This window comes from Trachemys scripta, chromosome 1 (genome assembly GCF_013100865.1).
Source record: "Trachemys scripta elegans isolate TJP31775 chromosome 1, CAS_Tse_1.0, whole genome shotgun sequence".
Lineage (NCBI taxonomy): Eukaryota > Metazoa > Chordata > Testudines > Emydidae > Trachemys > Trachemys scripta.
Genome location: NC_048298.1, coordinates 26,410,189 through 26,431,316, shown reverse-complemented (window position 1 = coordinate 26,431,316; position 21,128 = coordinate 26,410,189). Strand labels below are relative to the sequence as shown.

The 21,128-nt window shown below is 38.8% G+C and overlaps 1 protein-coding gene across 3 annotated transcripts in view; it reads left to right on the top strand.

The window, feature by feature from the left end:
* Window positions 1-21,128, top strand: part of NAMPT (nicotinamide phosphoribosyltransferase) — a 60,010-nt gene that overhangs the window by 13,753 nt on the left and 25,129 nt on the right. For all 3 annotated transcript variants that reach the window (XM_034766564.1, XM_034766549.1, XM_034766557.1), the window contains exons 2-7: window positions 10,334-10,490; window positions 12,339-12,442; window positions 14,571-14,699; window positions 15,349-15,507; window positions 16,043-16,179; window positions 18,772-18,997. In XM_034766564.1, coding sequence (XP_034622455.1) covers window positions 10,334-10,490; window positions 12,339-12,442; window positions 14,571-14,699; window positions 15,349-15,507; window positions 16,043-16,179; window positions 18,772-18,997 — 912 coding nt within the window. The remainder of the gene's footprint in view (window positions 1-10,333; window positions 10,491-12,338; window positions 12,443-14,570; window positions 14,700-15,348; window positions 15,508-16,042; window positions 16,180-18,771; window positions 18,998-21,128) is intronic.

The following is a 21,128-nucleotide window of genomic DNA, read 5'->3' as shown; positions in this document are numbered from 1 at the left end:
CCAGACAATTTACATGATTACATGTAAATGCTCTTTTGAAATAGGAGATTTGGTGTTCATCTTAAGCCCTGTGGAAAAAACCCAAAATTCTTGGGAAGGATCTTCTGAGGTACCAGGAGAGGTGAATGAAGATGCATATTAAAAAGTCTCATGGTAATGCTGTCCCACTACTAGTATATGTAAACAGACACAAGGTTGCAGGGCTGGGGTGACACAGCCTTTCACTGGTCTGGATTGCACTCTGAAATATCCTAGACCCCTTTCAGTCTAACTTCAATACCTGCAAAGATACTAGAACAAATTTATTAAACTATGAATTTGTAAGCACCTAGAGGATAATAGGGAATAGTCAATAAATCATGCCCAGACAACCTAATTTCTGTCTTTGAGAGTGGGGGAGAAGCTGTGGATGTGGTACCTTGATTTTTAGAGAGGCTTTTGACACAGTTCCACATGACGTTGTCATAAACCAACTATGGAAATGAACTGATTGAAACACTGTACTCATAGTAGTTATCAATGGCTTACTGTCAAACTGGGAGGATGTATCTAGTGGGGTCTGGTACTATTCAAAATTTCCATTAATGACATGGTTAATGGAATGGAGAATATGCATATAAAATATGTGGCTACACCAAGCTGGGAGATATTGCTAGCACTTTGAAGAGCAGGATTACAAGGAGCTTGACAAATTGGAGAATTAGTCTGAAATCACCAAGACACAATTCAGTAAAGACAAGTGCAAAGTGCTACACTTAGGATGGAAAAATCAAATGTGCAAGTACAAAATGAGGAAGGACTGGCTAGGTGAATACTGCTGGAAAGGATGTGGAGGTTATAGTGAATCACAAATTGAATGAGGCAAATAGATGCAATTGTGAAAATAGCTTTAATATTTTGGGGTACATTAACAGGAACGTTGTGTAAGACGCAGACTAATTGTCCTCTTCTTGGCACTGGTGAGGCTTCAGCTGGAGTATTATCCATTTCTGGGTGCCACTTTAAGAAGGATGTCCAGAAGAGAGCAACAAAAATGATTAAAGGTTTAGAAAATGTGACTTATGAGGAAAGGCTTAAAAAACTAGTTATCTTTAGTCTTGAGAAATAGATAGTGTTATAAAGAAATAAAAAGTGTTATAAAGAGAATGGTGATCAGTTGGTCTCCATGTCCACCCAAAGGCAGGACAAGAAATAATTACCTTAATCTGCAGCATGGGAGATTTTGGTTAGACATTCAAAAGTTTTACCTAAACCATAAGGATACTTAAGCACTGGAATAGGCTTCCAGTGGAGGTTTGTGCAATCCCTGCCATTCAAGGTTTTTAAGAAGAGGTTAGACAAACAGCTATAATGATTCATTTAGGTATACTTGTGTAACGATGCTGCCCTTGGTGGGACCCAACTGAGAGTGCCAATTCAGGACAAATTGCTTAAAGCAGGGCAGTTACAGCCCAAGGCTTGGGTTCCTTTGCATACCAAGGCAAACCAAACCAGCCAAACAGAGAAGACTTTAGTTTTATCCCCACTGGCTAACCATAAGTCACACAAGCAATTCCCTTAGACACTCCAGTTTCCCAGTACCACCAACGGTGCCACTTGTTATGGGGATGAATGGTTATGAAAACCAATACCCCAGTAAAAGAAAAAGGTTCTCCTGATACCAAAGGACCCAGACCCAGGTCAATATACAAGTCAGATCTTACCCACAAATCACGCTGTTGCCAATCTTTTAGAATCTAAAGGTTTATTCATAAAAGGAAAAAGAAATAGATGAGAGCTAGAATTGGTTAAATGGAATCAATTACATACAGTAATGGCAAAGTTCTTGGTTCAGGCTTGTAGCAATGATAGAATAAACTGCAGGTTCAAATCAAGTCTCTGGAGTACATCCACAGCTGGGATGGGTCATTCAGTCCTTTGTTCAGAGCGTCGGTTTGTAGCAAAGTCCCTCCAGAAGTAAGAAGCAGGACTGAAGACAAGATAGGAGTTTTCAGGGCCTTTTTATACTCTCTGCCCGTGGGAGGATACCTCTTTGTTCTTACTGTGGGAAAATCCCAGCAGCAAGATGGAGTCTGAAGTCACATAGGCAAGTCACATGTCCATGCACGACTCAGTTCTTTACAGGAGGCAGCCATTGCTCACATGCTTTCTTGAATGTTCCCAGAAAGACTTCTCATGTGGATTGGAGTCTTCCAAGGTCCATTGTCAGTTAAGTGTTTCTTGATTGGGCACTTAATTTACAAATTCCTTTCTCAAGAAGCTGACCAAATGCTTCACTGAGGCTTCTTAGAATCAAAATACATTGAGATACAAGTACATAGCCAATATTCATAACTTCAACTACAAAAATGACATGCGCACACACACAGATAGCATAATCAGCAGCAAATCATAACCTTTCCATAGACACCTCACACGACAACCTTTGTACAATATTTGCTGCAGATATATAACAGTGGTTGCAGCAATGATCTACACAGTCAGTTTGTCAATAACATCACAAGTTGGTCCTGCCTCAGTGCAGGGGGCTGGACTAGATGACCCTTTGTCCCTTCCAGTCCTATATTTTTATGGTCTCCCTGGCTACTGTAGACTAGGGCCTAATTGTTTAGCAAACCAATTTACAATGTTCTAATTAAGATTAAAAAAACAACAACAACCTGTTCTAAAACTTTTTACAAAGCTGTTAGGCCAGGCCAAACTTACCTCTATGCTCCCGGAGTAAGTGATTGTTTGAAACAATCAGGGTGGAATTCATTTAAATCACTAGTCAGGAAGACTCGATTTAATCATGGTTTTCTACATAAAAGTGCATTCTTGTTGGTTGGTATAACCTTAATACATATTCTTCACAACTCTGAGATAGATGTAGGTTTCATTTTTAGAAGGTACACACTATACAGTTTTAAACAGTGATTTATTTAGAAAAAATTTCAGATTAGTTTTACAGCTATATCAGAAAATGAATGATTGTTTGATTATTTCATTTACCAAAGAATTGAAGCAGATATTTATGAAGTCATTGGGAGGTGAACTATCTCCAATTCAACAGGTTAATCATTAATATTTGGAGGATTTTCTTGTCATGCTGTATTAGGAGGAGAACATCACCAGACAGACATTTAAATTGTTTTTTTTTAATTAAAACAACAGCGTTAAGTATTCTGGATATTTTTCTTCAACAGCAAACATAATAATTTAACAAAACAAGCATATGTCTGACATTTATCTCCAGACTTCTTCTCCTTGTCCAGATCTATTCTTCCCCCAACAATCTTCTATTTATTGGACCTTTTTGAAACTTTGCACTTTGAGAGAGAGCGAGAGAGGGATTGACTGTTTACACAAATTTGCAGAGGGACAATAGAGTTGAGGTCTATTTCTCACCTCTATGTATGTATGTATTTATTTATTTAAAAACATTTTTGCTGTTAACAAGCATATTACCTCTGGAGAGAGACATCCACAGTTTGAGAACTGCAAAACTAAGCGTCTCTGATGGTATCTCCTAGACTGAACTAAGTCCCATTCGGAGTTAGAAAGATTAACCTAAATCTATACAGAAGCCTGTGGAACCCCATAGGATTGGGTCCCTAATCCATGAACTATTGAAACTCATTTACAAAAGTTTTCTTAAACATTACATGAATATATGGTCAAATACTATAGAACAGGGGTTCTCAAACTGGGGGTTGGGACCCCTTAGGAGGTCACGAGGTTATACATGGGGGGTCATGAACTGTCAGCCTGCACCCCAAACCCTGCTTTGCCTCCCACATTTATAACTGTAATAAATAAATATAAATAAAAACGTGTTTTTAATTTGGGGGGGGGGGCTGCACTCAGAGGCTTGCTATGTGAAAGGGGTCACCAGTACAAAAGTTTGAGAACCACTGCTATAGAATTTATAATCCCTATTCCATGATGAGATCTTTGAGCTATAATGTATCTTAGTTTAAACTATCTTTCGATCGTTTTTTCCTCAGAAAGCATTTTATTAAAAAAATCCAATTTAAATTTAAAAAAAAAATCTGATTTATTAAAAAAAAAAAATCATTGATTTTTATCCACCCTGGAAACAATGTTTAAAAATGATTTGGCTAACTGTTGTCTACAGCTGAAAATCTTGCCAAACTTGGCTGTCTATTATTCTCCTTCTCCCTGACCCAACTGCTGTTGAAACTGGTCACATCAGTAAAACAGTATATTCTAGCATCCGTTACAATAAGGTGCCTATCATGCTAGCTTATGCCAGGCGTCAAACTCATGTTTGGTGCTGGAGAAATTTTCAGTTAACTACAACAGGGTCTGATGCAGGTTTAGTTGAACTTGTGGGAGTCCCATTGTAAACAAATTGCTGCTGGCTAGATATATCTATCTTTGGTGTACAGAGAGACAACTATTTTTATCTGACCCACCTTCTGTTAACATATTTGAACCTTGCTAGGCACCAGGAATGATCCTGAATCTGGTTCTGCCTGGGTGTCTCTCAAGGATGTGTTAAAACAACTCTGGAATGGTTAAAGTGGATGGGCTATATAGTTTTGAAAGCAGTTTCATTAACAGGCTTAGTCTGTTGGGTTCCTCTAGATTAGGCTACTGTGGCCTTAGCAGGTAGATGGCATTAGTTTTTTGTTGTATTTAGCTGCTTCTCAGGGCTGGTTTGCACACAGTTTGAGCTTCAATTTAATGATCTAGTTTAGTTAAATTGGGTGTTGCATCAGAATCTTTGCTCAAGTTGCATGTAGACAAAGTCTAAACTATCACTGTGTCCTGGGGCTGGTATACCCTTACTCCTGGTCTACACTGGGCGGGGAGGATGGGGTTGATCCAAGATACGCAACTTCAGCTACGCGAATAGCGTAGCTGAAGTCAAAGTATCTTGGATCTAATTACCTGGGGTCCAGACAGCGTGGGATCGACGGCCGCGGCTCCCCCGTCGACTGCGCTACCACCATTCGCTCTGGAGTTCCGGAGTCGACGGTGAGCGTGTTCAGGGATCGATATATCGCGTCTTAACAAGACACGATATATCGATCCCGGATAAATCAATTGCTACCCGCCGATACAGCGGGTAGTGAAGACGTACCCTTAGGATAGGCAGGGAAGGGTGTTATAGCCCTGCAGCTGAGTCCTAATGACCACCCTAAGCCTCAGGGCTGTGTGGACTAGTGGCTGGAGTCAATATGGCAGCCTTCCTATGTGGGGCCTATTGGCCAGAGCCAATATGGCAGCTCTCCTCTGCGGGGCCTAGTGGTCAAGGGGGAAATGGGCCACCTCCCAGGGGTGAGTGGTGGCCGGGGTAGAGGGACCTGGGCCCTCCCTGCTCCACCCAGGGCCCTGATAGCAGCGAATGGATTCCTCACTTGGTCAGCGGGGATCCATCCAAAACATGCTGCCTTTGTCCCGGTTTCACCACTGGACCAATATCTAGTTCCCCTGGGCTACTTCCTACCCTATTTTCCAATGCTGCCATCCACAGGTCTCCTGGGTCTCTGGGATCATTGGCTGGCGAAGCTCATAATGGCTCCGTCTCCTTTTGGGCTTCTCTGGGCAGCTGGTCATGCTTCTGGGTCTCAGTGTGTCTGGCATCTGGGGCTCCAGCAACTACCAGGAAGGAGCCTGCAATGTGCATCCTCCTCCTCTGGTGGTCAGGGCAGACTGAGCTGGGCTGCTCCCTTTTATACTGAGACTCCAGTTGGAGCATGCCCAGCAGTGGTGAGGGGGTGTTGCTTCCTCTGCCTACAATATGGGGTTAACCCTTCTCATCTAATGTGGGCTGGTACACCATGTCACACACCACCAGTCTGATTTAACAGTGTGAGATCGAGATATTTTCTTTTGAAGGTCCATGCCTCATTACCTTGCGTTTTTCTATTGAACAGCATAGTTACTTTTTTTTATCAAAAGTCTGTCATAGGTCATTTTAAATTTGAGTGCTCTGTCCCTTTGTATCAACACATCTTCATCCCTAATCAGTCACCTGCAAAGTCTCTACCATTTGCAAAATGTATCAAGTTATTCGTGGGTGACAGAACAGTCAACAGTAACTTTTCCCTAAACTGGTCTGTTGGACACATGGAAACTCAGGTGAGAGATGTTCTTCACATCTCACTCAGTTGTTCTTCTGATTGTTAGTTTTTTTTCCCCCAGTGTCTTGCATTTTCTCTTTCTACCTGGAAATGGAAAAAAGCAATTGTAACATTCTTTTGACACTTTTATAGTCATAAATGCCTTTATGATACTGATTTATCACTTTCTTTGTTGTCTGTATCCTTTCTGCAGTGTTTTTATTCACTAATGTTTTGTCCTTTTCAAAGCTGTGTTTTCTACTAAACACAGCCCCTATATCATTCTTGCTGACTGTCACAATGATGATTTGTATTTACTTGTATCATGGTAGTTTACAGGCCCTAATGAGATTGAGGCTCTATTATGCTGAATATTGTACAGACACTTAGTAGGATACATTCCCTACCCCCAAGAAGCTTACAGTGGAATAGATGAGACTGAAAGGGTGGGATAAAGGAAGTGTTAGTATCTTCATTTTACAGATGAGGAATAGAATGATTTGGAGATTTGCCCAATTTCACTCAGGCAGAGCTTAAAACTGAACCAGATCTCCTGAGATTCAGTTCCACATCTTAACCACAAGACCAGCCTTCCCTTCTAACGTGTTAATATAGTTTGACTATACTAAACAGTTGGAAAGTATAGCACTTCAAGGCTATGCAGTTCTATTTTTCTGTACACTGAAGTGTGCTAGGCACCTCAGAAGGACACGTTCTGTACCCTGAAGATCTTTCAATCTTCAAATAAGACAAAGCAAGTGAGAACAACTAACAACATGAGTTTTAATATGTGGGAGGGAGCATACATTGTGTATGTCATGCTACAAATACAATGCAAAGATTGCTTAAATATTATGTGTCTAAAAATGACAGACATATATACCTTGTTCAATCCATTTAAATTATTTCTCAGTACCCAGTGATCAAGATAAGAATTTTAGCCTTAGAAATTTAATTGAACTTGAAATCTGTCAATGACTTCTTAAAATATTTGAGGCAATGTAATTAACTATTACATTACACAGCATTTCTCTGTGAATATAACTCTCTTCAAGGCTTTAAAACTAAATGAAAAGGTTTTCTTTGGGAAGCAGCTTGGTATACATCTTCAAGTAAGGGAACATTTTTCCCAAAGAAACTTGAGAGGGGAAAATCCATTAAACTTGATTAATTTTTTGAGACTTTAATAGTTTCTAGATTTAAACTGTCAATGAAGGATTCTTAATTAAGGGGGGAAAAAAGTTATCCTTTTTTTTTTTCTTTTTCAATCCCCATACATAAAGAACTAATCTGGTTATTAGTAGGGTAATCCTGTCTGACTTCAGCCTGCAAACTGTAGTTTACACTTCTCGCACCTTGTACTGTGATCACATTGCATATTTCAAACTAAGCAATGTTGTGCCCATTCAGTATTTCTTTGGGGAAACCTCTAAAGAACGCTTTCTGTAGATGGAGCAGGAAGTAGTGTTGCCGATTCATTATGACAGTGCTCTCACTAAGCTTACAGTGGCATAGCTGTGCTGCTAAAGCCTTGTCGCTGTAAGGCAGGCGTTGTAGCCACTCTTTGGCATCAGAAGAGAGCGTCTCCTCCTGACAGTGCTGTCCACACCGGGGCTTTTCATCGGTAAAACTTTTGTCGACCGGGGTGTGGTATTTCCCCCCCCCCCCCCCCACGCACTCCTGGAGCAACAGAAGTTTTACAGATGAAAGTGTAGTGTAGACATAGAAGCAGCTTGGGATCCTTCAGGTTGCTGTACAAAATCTAGGTACTAATAGATACCGGATCAGAGCCCAGCATAACTATAGCTAAAATGGTAGGTGCAAATACTTAATTTCAGTATGCAGACAAACTTAATATCCATCACCTTACGGTGACGTAAACCAACAAAACCAGAAAAATGCCTAATGACGGATCTAATTCTGCAAATTTACGCACACTAGAAAGTTAATCACATGATGAGTCCAGTACACTTCAGTGTGAAACTGTCTGAAACAGAATATCAAACATCCAATATCTTATAATCGCCAAACCTGTTAATGGCTCCATGCATCCTCTTTTCTTAAAGATCAAGTAATATAATTTTAGTGGTCAAACACATTTATTTATATATAAACATTAAGTGGAATTAAGGGTTCAATATAACTTAATTTTTTCAAATTCTTCCAATTGTAGCACTTTTTCTTCCATACAGATGTGATTATGCTTGAAGAATTGCTCAATAAAAGTGGAAATGTCTTTAAATTCTATATAGAATTTTCTGACTTCCCAAATTAAAACACATCATTTTCTTTTGGTTAAATCTAAAAATCCAGTTGTTTTTGGTTCTGACATCACAGCTGTTACACATTCTGCATTTGGAACAATTGTGTTTGATGTTTGAGCCATCTTATGATCCTTTAGCTGTATTGGTTCTGCAGTACTTTCATTATTTGAAGTAAATGCAGACACGTAAAAATATTCTGCCATGCTGTCCATGCTTAAAACTTGGGGTTTGAATTTTCCAAGGCCAAAGATGAATAAAAACTTTCATTTTTTACACTCTTTATGATTTATTAAACATTCCCTTGCAGCATTGGATACCCAAACACAACGGCATTGTGCTGGTATATGAAAACCGGAAAGTGAAACTGGCCAGTCTAGTTCACTGTCCAAGCTGAGTGAAATGCAAAAAATAGAACAGCATAAGTGATGAAAAGGAAAATTGGATTTTTAAAATCTTTTAATCTACAGTTTTAGTAATACAGGTAAGGGAAAAATTAAATATTTAATCTTGAAAGTGTCAGATACTTATTGTAAAAATAACCTGGGAAACACTTTTCTAAAGATATAACAAAACAAAAAATACTTAGGAGCTATCACTAAAAATCCTCTTAATTTGGAAGTAGTACAGGGAAAAATTATTTCTAATATCTTGTTCAAACCTAGAAATCTGTCAGTCTTCATAGAGATATGCAAACACATCTTGCACTTTTCCTCCAATTTTCTGTCCTGAGCAGTGATGACACCTCTCCTTTCTTATATATTTTTTTCTGCTGTAAAGCGTGTAGGTGTATATTCGTGTATGGTGTATAAGTACATATTCTGACAGACAAAAAAATTGTGAAAATTAGCTGACTTCTTATGACATTTAGATGGTAGAATCTGTAAACCAGCCCAAACTTTCCAATTTACACCCTCGTATACCCTTCCTATCTCACATGCAGTTGTGGGTTGTATGTGTAATTTTAACATTTTAAAAGGAATACCATCTTTGCAAGTTAAAGGCTAAAATGGCCCATCTAGGAGAAAGGAAGATATAGTTAGACTTGAAATGTAATAGATCTGTATAATGTACAAGCTAAGATAGAATGCTAGGTACATTTATAACCATTTGTGTTCACATGCTCAGCTCCCACAAAACATTCACTATTGGAGTGGAACTCCTAATGCCAGGTCTGTGCCTGAAGATCAGTTTTTATGGGAAGTTTTGAGAAAAATCCCTTTAGTAATTTCAGTGGGAAAATACAACTCTTCTTTTGAAGAAGAAAATCAACCCACTTATTTAACACAACTAGCAGCAATAACAGGTTTGAGAGCTGGCATGGACATAAGCAGAGCTAGAAAAGTCTACTCCTCTGTTCACCCAGGATAGATAGCTTTTTTGGGTGAGTGCTGTCAGCTTCTTCAGAATCTGAACTGCTTAAAGAATTGTTTCTAGCCTTATGACTCTGATAACCTGCAAATGTGAATTGAGCATAAACCGAAGCAGTGCTAACTTCTCAACAGGCAAACATCTTCCATTCCACTGCTGTTACCAGGTTTGCAAAGACACAGCAGAACGAAAACTGACCAATCTTGTCACTTTTCATTGCTGCTATTCAAAACACAGGTAAGTTTCACTCTGCTGATACAGGGAAACCTACTGTGTGAGTAGAAGCAGAGGTGGGCACTAAAGCTATTCACTAAACAGAGAGATTGAAAAACAGATGGGGGAAGGAGTAAAATAGGAGAAATGGGGTTGAGCAATCAGAAATCCGAGGGAGAGGTAAACCGGTAAAGATCCCCCACCCATCCTCCCAGCTACTATTATGAATGTAGTGGGGAAATGAGAGAATGTTCCTCATTTCTAGCAGCCTGAAAGACTGGAGGTCATTCCAAAGTCACATGTAAAGAGGGAACTCTGCTGAAAACTCTAACAAGTCTTGTTTATTTCTGATCTTTTATTGTCTGTCCTGTAGTGATTATACATTTTGAACTCTTACTGAGGTTTTTTTTAATGTAGGTTACACATTATTTGCAATATCCACCTAATACAAGCAAAGTTTATTCTTACTTTGAATGTCGTGAAAAGAAGACTGAGAACTCCAGATTAAAGAAGGTGAAATATGAGGAAACAGTTTTTTACGGGTTGCAGTACATTCTAAATAAGTACTTAAAAGGTATTTGTCTCATTATTTCAGATAAAACATAAATCTCCATATTTTTCTCCAAACTTCTTGAATTCTGATAGTTGAAGCAGTTTTTGAATTATTTTAGCTCTGTGTTGTTTTTAAAATTTGAAGTCTCATTTTATTCTTGTGACTCTCAAAAATGAGATGTCATCTTTTGTAAAATGGTCTTCTACATTCAGTGTCTTCTATTTTTGTTAGGTATCAATGAGATATTCAGCAAACTAAAAACTACAAAAAAGAATAACAAGTATTTTTATCTGCAAAGATGTTACCGTGTTTTAGATGAACGGTCATCTGAAACATCAAAACTTGAAAAAGATCAGAGCCAAAGATAAGTTACCTGGAATCATTAAAAAAGGTAGCAACGCCATTCTCTTTGAGAGTCAGTTAAGATTTGGAGGAAAATAAGTTTTATGTTCAAAACTTGAAAAATGTACAATTTGTATTTTCTAATTAGTTATATGCATGTATTAATAACTTGTGTTTAAGTGGGATAGCTCAGTGGTTTGAGCATTGGCCTGCTAAACCCAGGGTTGTGAGTTCAATCCTTGAGGGGGCCATTTAGGGATCTGGGGCAAAAATCTGTCTGGGGATTGGTCCTGCTTTGAGCAGGGGGTTGGACTAGATGACCTCCTGAGGTCCCTTCCAACCCTGATATTCTATATTCTAAGTGTATTTGCCTTTAAATCTAGTAATGGTCTATACAGAATTTTAATTGTTGACTGTGGTAGCTAAGTGTGCATTTTTTCCCCAGACCATTTAAAGATGAACATCTTAAAACTTAACATTTCATTATAAGCCCATGTTTGGAGGTACAATTATTTGTTTTTTGCACTTCAAGGAAATACCATCTCTTTTGATTGTTCCTCTCATTCTGGTTTCTGTTATGCCAAAAAATCCTTTTCCTACATAATTGGTCACAGACTGTGCAAATCTTAACCAAGACTCCACCAATGCCAATCTCCGTTCTTGCCAAATGTTGGCACTCCAGTAAAAGATCATTTGGCAATCCCATATCATTCACTGTGAACTTCCTCTTTTTGTACCTCCTTGAAATAGGAAAACTGTCCCAAAATAATCATAGCATAATTCAAATCAGTATACTTAGTCTTCAAAATCTCATTCTGGGGTGTGTTGTCAGAGGCTAGTTGACATTACTATAACATCTTCTATAGAGCTCTAAAGAATTACAGGACAACATTAAACTTGATTCATTTTAGCATTTATGGAATGTGCCAGGTTAGTAGTCCTGTAGGTTGAAGTCCCCTGCTTAGCCACAAAAAGAGTATGACAGAGGCAATAGCATTGCAAGCTTCCTCAGAGTGTCCTGCTAAGGTGCCTCAACCCTGTTTTGAAGAGATCATCAGTGTGGAGGAACGTAGCTTAGTATCCACTCTAATTCAGACTTTGGGTGCTTTGCTGAGTGTTGTGACTCTTTCTCTGGGAACAGTGTTGAGGGCATCAACTCATTCCATGTAGATGCTGACCAGCCATCAGTTGATAGTGACCTCAAATTATTACCAACCTGAGCTGAATTTGAACTACTGATCTATAAGTGAAAGATCATCTGTTCCCATACCAATTTTCTTAGACATCCTGTCTCTCTTACAATACAACTTTAAAGCCAAAAATGATGCGAATACTATGCTTAAAAGCTATGACAGGATTGCCCTCCAAAAGCTCTTTGGACGCAAAGTAACTTTTTCATGTCTGGGAGGAGACTTTGATAATAAAAGCCTCATGTTTCATTTATTCATAAAGAGCTGTTTAATAATGCTTGGCATTAAAAAATTATCACATTGTCTGAACTTATTTTTTAACTGTTTTTCATTGCAGGCAAAGTGATAACCAAAGAGAAAATCCAGGAAGCCAAAGAGGTGTACAGGGAACATTTTCAAGATGATGTCTTCAATGAAAAGGGATGGAATTATATTCTTGAGGTAAAAATCTGTGTGTTTTGTATATTTTAATTCAAGGAAATTCTAGGCAAGGTTTGTGCTTCCATCTTTAGGATCATTACTGTAGTCTGCAAGGACTAGCAGCTGTCACAGAATAATCAAATAATTGTAAACCCATAAAGCAAAGTAGTTTTCATCCTTACAAATACCACATATGGCTTTCTGGGTAATAGGGATTAGCCATCACCTGCTAGTATGAGTGGGGGCTTGTTGGCAATTTCAATATGTAATACAATATTTAGTGCCTGGTTATGACATTAAAATCACTTTCTCTAATTAATCATAGTTGCTTTTCTTCTAATGCAGAAAGCACTACAACTTTTTGCATGAGTAAATAGTAAATGGAGAAAATACATTTTAATTGGTATATGAAAATCAGGTATCTAAATTTTGTAGTGCTACTTAAAATAAGTTTTGTTATGAGATATAGAGAAGTTAAGAATTTTTCTGAGACACAAAATCTTCAAAATAACTATCCTTTAAAATGTTATTTTCTTAGTGTGTAATTTTTTTTCAAAGAAATGAGAGCATTTTCCCTTTAAGTGTGGGCAGATTTGTTCCGTTTTTTCCACTCACTAAAGCTTGTTGCATTGCCAATTTTTATCTTAGACTAAACTATTTCTTCGAAAGCATTGCATATTCCATTAATGATAATGACTGAGGTATTTGATGGCATGTGGGTATGAACATCTTGGCATATCTGGATGTCCTTTAGCAACCAAAATGGACAATAAGAATGGAAATTCTCCACTTTCACAAAGCGTAACTGTTTTTCTCCATTCTACCATTTACTCAAGAGTGCTAAAGGGAGGTGGGTGGGTGTATATCTACTTCTGTTTATAGATCCTTTGAATAAATTCCTATGATTTTTCCCATATTACTTCTCCTGAAGAGAACCAGAACTTATTTTACTGTTTTATGACCTGGTTTCCTTTTTCCTCTTTAGGTTGTCCCTTTTTAACACCATTTACTTACCCATAAATAATTTAAAGCCTTATTGTTGGACAGTCTTTACTAGGTTTCTGTCTTGAGAGGTTGTAATAGGCATGGTCATCTTTGGTCAGTCTAGTTAACTGGTTCCTTGCTGTATATAAATGTGATAAGGCTCTTAAACAGGAAAGGACTCAGATGATACTTCTAAAACTCTAGTGATTTCTTGGAAATACCTGGATTTCTAGGCTTGATTAAAAAAGGTTATGCTGATTAATCTTTGACAGCTGGAGCTGTTGAAGCAGCATTTTGACATACATTGGGATATCACTGGAGAATGTGTTTTGATACTAGCTACAAAACTGCACCATTTTTCTAAAGCAGCACCATTTTGGTACATATGTTCATTTTAACACACTTTTGTACACTTTATGAAAAGACTCCTAAGGCATGTTCATCTGGGTTTGCGCAAGCTGCTACTTATCAGTTTAGTTCGTCGTGCTATTTCAGTAGCTTATAATAGTTATTTTACAGTTGCTGTCTCATAATTTATTCATTGCAAACAGGCTGCTACATCATATTCCACAGACTGTTGAATATTTCAAGCATGAAAGTTAATGTTGACAATTGTTTTGGAATTGAAAACAAAACTTTGGGAGACTGGATTCCATGGTCAGTGGATAGAGTAGATGAAACTTTAGAAAGGATGTACACTGATTCCCATTTAAAGATATTAGTTCTCTTAAAACAAATGTCTGCACCAAAACATAATGGGACCATTTAAAATATGGATGTCAGCTGGAGTAACCGTCAAGGTAAAACACCACAGAAAATTGAACGGCAAAGATCTGTTAAATGAACGCTTCTGTGGACCAAACAAACTTTTTTTTAAACAGCAGGGTCTCCTCAAATGAGTGTGTTTAAAGAATAACATTGTTAAATATCCTTTAGTGGAACATGGTTATTTATTCATTTTGTGGAATTGGTGCCTTTTTAAATGTATAGGTTTTGGTGCATTTGAGTGGGAGGTTTGTTTTGTTTTTTTTAATATTCAGTTTATTTCACTGTAAATTTCCTTTTTAGCAAATAAAAAGCTTGATTTTGCTCCACTGAAGTCAATGAAAGCAGGGCTGGCCGAGGTGTTCCTACGCTCTAATGCTGCTCTTAATTTCTCTGACAGAAGTATGACGGGCATCTTCCAATAGAAGTAAAGGCTGTTCCTGAAGGCTCAGTCATTCCCAGAGGAAATGTACTCTTCACAGTAGAAAACATGGATCCAGAGTGTTATTGGCTCACTAATTGGGTTGAGGTCAGTCTTTTAAAAATGAAGCCGTAATTAAAAATAAATAATGGGTTCACAATCATTCTACTTGGGTTTAGGGTGAGATCTCTGGAACCAGCTGGCTTCTGCTTTCAAAAGATGTGTCTCTTTCTTGAAGCCTGCTGCAGAAGTGCTGTGTGTGATAGGCTCATTTAATAAATACGGGAAATTCACAACAGTGCTCGTACACGTTGTGGGGATTGGCTTTTGTGTGCATTGGTCTGCAGTTCAGGAAGTTTGACTCCTGCAGTGAGTAGTTGCTTGGCCCACCTCACAATAAAAAGGACTTATTAAATTAAATCTGACTCTTAAGAAAACTATTTTGGACATAGCCAATATTTCTTGCATCACTTCTAAAAATGAGGAGCACCTCTTGGAAGAGTGTAGCTGTAAGTTAACAGACAGAAGTAGAATTGGGGAGTGATGGTACTCTCCCAGTAAGTCACTTGTGCACAAGTTAAAACCATTTGCCATACCTAATTTGCTAAGTCTTTGCAGTCCACACAGATTTCCCTTGGTTTATTGCCAGTAGCCCAGTTGTGCTTGGCTCATTGCCAAATGGGGAGTTTTTTGAGTCTTGATCAAGCATATTTCACTTATGTGCACCTGATAACGATGAGTTTTGTTGTTGTTGTAGACTATTCTTGTTCAGTCATGGTATCCAATCACAGTGGCCACAAATTCCAGGGAGCAGAAGAAGATTTTGGCAAAGTATTTGTTAGAGACATCTGGCAGCTTAGAAGGACTGGAGTACAAACTGCATGACTTTGGCTACAGAGGAGTTTCTTCACAAGAGGTAACACTAATTGCCCAATAGCTTGAGAAGTCTAATTCTATTTAAACAAATGTAATATAGCCAGGGGTTTATAGCATTTTGGCACACATACCTTTTGACTATTTCTGACTCTCTGGTGTCTTGTAATGTTATGAAAGTCTGGATTATTGGAGCAGTGTGTGTTGGGAGTACTTTCCTGAGAACTCTTTTTCCTTCTCTTAGTACCTTCAGGTACAAAATTAAAGAAACTGCAGTTTACTTAAATATCAAGATCTGGAGAGCTTTTCTCTTCATGGAAATTATATTCTGGATAGTATGAGACTGTGTTTAAACTAAATAAAGGAGAAACTAGAATTAAACAAGAGCTTTGGTGTAACAGAACTAACCCTGTACAATACTTGATAATTAGGCTTCATGATTGGATGATTTAATTGGAGAGTTGGGGATTGGTCCTGCTTTGACCGGGGGTTGGACTAGATGACCTCCTGAGGTCCCTTCCAACCCTGATATTCTATGATTTGGCACTGTAATTTAAAGTGATGTCTCTGTTTCTCAGACAGCAGGAATAGGAGCATCTGCTCACTTGGTAAACTTTAAAGGAACTGACACTGTAGCAGGAATTGCTTTAATTAAAAAGTACTATGGAACGAAAGACCCTGTTCCAGGATATTCTATTCCAGCTGCTGAACACAGGTAAGATTTTTTTTTTTTCCCCCTCTAGTTGTTTGAAACCTTTGCTGAATTTCTTTGTTTCTAGTGTTAACACAACTATTTTCCCATGTCCTTTCTTTGCATGTGGAAATGCTTGCTTCACTCCACATAAGGAAGCAGATAAAACCTCTTCAGTCTTTTTGTGTGGCCCACTGTATGAGTAGATACTAGTCCAGCTGTTAAGGCAGAAGTGAGTCTTGCCGGCTAATGCATGTATAATGTACTGATCTGTTTTTTTAAGAAACTTACTTAGGTTCAAAATGAGAATGTAACTTGGGGGGTTTTTTTAGTCCAAGTTGTAAAGTCATAATTAAAACATCTTTGAACATTTGTATTCTCAATGGGCAACAATTTGATACTGGGGCCCAATTCTTTAGCACAGCTCTTTGAAAATACATGAGAAGTCATGAAAGTTGCCAGTGTTAGCACTCCCAACTCAAGACCTCTCTCCCAAGCAGAGGTAGTTATGGTATAATAAGCTTCCCATCATGTCAGGACCCTGGCTGAAGAATTAGTCCTAACTATGTGATCAGTCTTTGATCTCTGCTGACCCTGCCAAGAAGGATGAGAATTGTGACAGTGGTTGTTATATTTTGAACACTCCTATGAGACTGAAATGAATGAGTGTCAAACATCATATCACAGTCGTTAGCTGGTAACTTTCAGCTACTCCTGACCTGTACTGGATTTCGATACAGAGATGAAAGTCTCTGCATCTTATTACCTTGTGCTATCCAGTCTACCCTCTTAAATGGATAAAAGCTTTGCACCATTCCATATGATTCTTAGTGGATAAAAGTCCAGTGTTTAATATCATAAATATTCTAATCTGGTAAACTGGGGTACATGATTCCAATTTGAAAACTGGATTTACTTTGTATACTGGTCATCTCTGAGCAGTAAATATCTGTCCAGGTCAGTGTTTCTGGAGCAATCTAAGTATGGGATTTAATGACTAATTGGAAATCTAGAAAACTGTTGTATAAGTTGGTGGAAGTTCAACAGGCTGCCCAGTGCTTTTGACTTTTTTTTATTTTAGGCTTGGCAGAAGCAACTGTAAATTTAAAGTGCAATTTAAGAAAATATATTAATAGTTGTAATAAATGTTCTGTGCAGTTCATTGGCATGGTGATGTTAAAGTGAACAACTTAAGTAGTCCCAGTTGAGATTCTGTTTGGTAAATGCATATTGTGGCCATTCTGTCCGAGCCACTAATGAGTTTGAAGAGGCTCTTGCAAGCCACTTCTCAAATCGTTCCAAGTTCTCCAGGATTGGAGTGCTGTCAGTGCTGTGCTTGTAGCTGGCACCTGGCCGTGCATGTTCCCATTATTGCCACAGCTCCTCTTGGAAAAGGAACTTCCTTTTTGCATCTCTTTTCCAACATTGCTGAGGGTGCCTGTGGGGGGAGAGAACCAGCAGAGTGGATAAATGCTTTTAGTTTTTAAGTGACAGATTTTATGCTACCAAGAGAAGTTTTTACTAATATAATTTTAGCGCCAAGTGCTGCAAACATATAAGCACGTTGCTTAACTTCAGGCACAAGTAGCCTCATTGTAGTCAATAGGACTATTGATGTAAGTAGTTCTGTACCTGGTTAAGTGTTAGAAGTATTTAAAGCCTTGATACTGCAGAGTTTTACAAAACTGCACAGGTAAAAAATAAGATTCCCATCCAGTATCAGCATTTTTAAAAAACAACCCAGCATTCATAGGTAAATCCCTTCGCCCTGGCATGCATTACACCCACACCCACCCCCCCCAGCTAAGGTGCTCCTGCAGGAGGAGGAGATGGAGCTGAGCTGCTGCTGAACAGCCAGTTTGTCAGCCTGGAGGTTGAAGGAGCTGGTCCTGAGAGGAAGCCAGGTGCACACCCCCTGCTAGCTAAGTACTTACTATCTCATCCACACCCTAGCAGTAGAGGACTCTGTCCTTACTCCTCCTCCTTCCTGCCTCCCCCGCCCCCAGACCAGAGTGCTGCTCTTCATTCAGCCTGGTTCCATTGTCTTACAGATGCCTTCTCCCCACTCTGCTGCCTCCACAAGGGCTCTTCCTTCACTTTCTTCACCACTATCTGCAAAAGAGGGGACAGGACATAGAACCTCAAGCACCACCACCAGCAAAAGGGTTCTCCTCCCTCATATCCTATACCCAGTTTTGGGAAATCAGCTTGCAGCCAAGTAGAGGGAGATTTTATTTATTCTACCCTACTCTACAGAATGATTAACCAGCCACCAATTAGGCTTGGTTTCCAGGTTTGGAAATGCATACAGGCGCCTTCTACAAAGTACTATAGACCTCAGATTGAAGGGGATGGGTGACGTTTGGGTCACTGCTTGAGAAGGATAGTAAGATGCTAAGGTGGAACACTTTTGAGAGATTCTCTTGTAAAACTATTAGCAGCAATACATTGATTCAGCTTCTTTTATAGTTCATATAAACTACTTGAAGATATTTAAAGGACTGGGTCAGTTGGCTTTAGTTGTAGAGTACCTTTTACATACAGAAAAATACAAAATGTGTGATTTGGCTGGCTCATGAACTTCAGTCTAATGCAGATCTTCAACTGATTTTCCAGTACCATAACCGCTTGGGGAAAAGACCATGAGAAAGATGCTTTTGAACACATAGTGACGCAGTTTTCTTCAGTGCCTGTATCTGTGGTCAGTGACAGCTATGACATCTACAATGCTTGTGAAAAAATATGGGGTGAGGACCTAAGGCATTTAATTGTATCCAGAAGTCCAAAGGCACCACTGATTATTAGACCAGATTCTGGAAATCCTCTTGACACTGTGTTAAAGGTAATACTTTTGAAATAATTCTTCCAGTGTAGAATTTTGAAATGGCTGTCTAACACATTTGGGAAATTTATTATTGATGATCTAAAACTATTGCTGGACTAGGGTATTTCATGTGTGATAGATCCAAAAATGTCCCTCATTAACCTTATCTGAGGACACTCTCTGTTCCACATTCCCAATAGCTTGGTTTTTACTAAGCCAGTTACTCAACTACTTAGAGTTCTTAAAGCCATTTTTTGGTCCCTTTTAGAACTCTGCAAAATTAGTCAGTGTATATATACTGTTCTTCAAGCAGTTATGAAATTCTCAGTTGTGATGCAGAAAGATTCAGATGCATCTGAAAAGTGGGTTTTTTACCCACGAAAGCTTATACCCAAATAAATCTGTTGGCCTTTAAGGTGCCACCAGACTCCTCATTGTGTGGTGTGTTTTTATTTTTTTTAAGAAAGATTCTGGGATAATACAACATATATTAGTGTCTCAGCACTTTCCAATAAGGAGTAAAATAGGAGGCTGACTAAGCATTAATCAAATGCCAAGCTAAAGTGACATTTCTCACCATTTAAGATAAGCCTGAAAATCCAGAGTCACTTAACATTAAAGCAATAAATTACACACGCTGCACGTACAAGAAAAGCTCCAAACTCAGTCAGACTTGCATTTAAACCAGAAACACTTGCTCTTTAACAATCAAAGAGCCACTTCATCATACAGAACTGTAGAATAAGAACATAAGAATGGCCATACTGGGTCATACCAAAGGTCCATCTAGCTCAGTATCCTGTCTTCCGACAGTGGCCAATGCCAGGTGCCCCAGAGCCAATGAACAGGTAATCGTCAAGTGATCCATTCCTTGTGGCCCGTTCCCAGTTTCTGGCAAACAGAAGCTAGGGACACTATTCAGGTCCATCAATGGCTATTAGCCAGGATGGGCCGATCTTCCTTGAATTTATCTAGTTCTTTTTTTGAACCCTGTTATAGTCTTGGCCAATGTCGTCGTCTGGTAATGAGTTCCACAGGTGACTGTGTGTTGTGTGAAGAACCTGCTGCCTATTAATTTTCATTTGGTGACCTCTAATTCTTCTGTTATGAGGAGTAAATAATACTTCCTTATATATTTTCTCCATACCAGTCATGATTTTATAGACCTCAATCATATCCCCCCTTAGTCGTCGCTTTCCAAGCTGAAAAGTCCCAGTCTTATTAATCTCTCCTCATATGGAAGCCGTTCCATACCCCTAATCATTTTTGTTGCCCTTTTCTAAACCTTTTCCAATTCCAGTATATCTTTTTTGAGATGGGGTGACCACATCTGCCCTCAGTATTCAAGATGTGGGTGTAACATGGATTTATATAGAGGCAATGAGATATTTTCTGCCTCATTATCTATTCCTTTCTTAATGATTCCCAACATTCTGTTTGCTTTTTTGACTGCTTCTGCACATTGAATGGATGTTTTCCAAGAACTAGCCACAATGACTCCAAGATCTTTCTTGAGTGGTAACACCTAATTTAGACCCCATCATTTTATATGTATAATTGGGATTGTTTTCCAATGTGCATTTATCAACATTGAATTTCATCTGTCATTTTGTTGCCCAGTCACCCAGTTTTGAGAGACCCTTTTGTAGCTCTTTGCTGTCTGCCTGGGACTTAACTACCTTGAGAAGTTTTGTACCCTCTGCAAATTTTGCTGCCTCACTGTTTACCCTCTTTTCCAGATCATTTATGAATTATGTTGAATAGGACTGGACCCAGTACAGACCCCTGGGGGACACCACTATTTACTTCTCTCCTTTCTGAAAAATGACCATTTATTCCTACCCTTTCCTATCTTTTAAGCAGTTACCAATCCATGAGAGGACCTTCCCTCTTATCCCATGACAGCTTACTTTGCTTAAGAGCCTTTGGTGAGGGACCTTGTCAAAGGCTTTCTGAAAATCTAAGTACACTATATCCACTGGATCCCCCTTGTCCACATGCTTGTTGACCCCCTGAAAGGATTCTAGCAGATTGGTGAGGCATGATTTCCCTTTACAAAACCATGTTAACTCTTCCCCCAACAAATTATGTTCATCTATGTGTCTGACAATTTTGTTCTTGACTATAGTTTCAACCAGTTTGCCCGGTA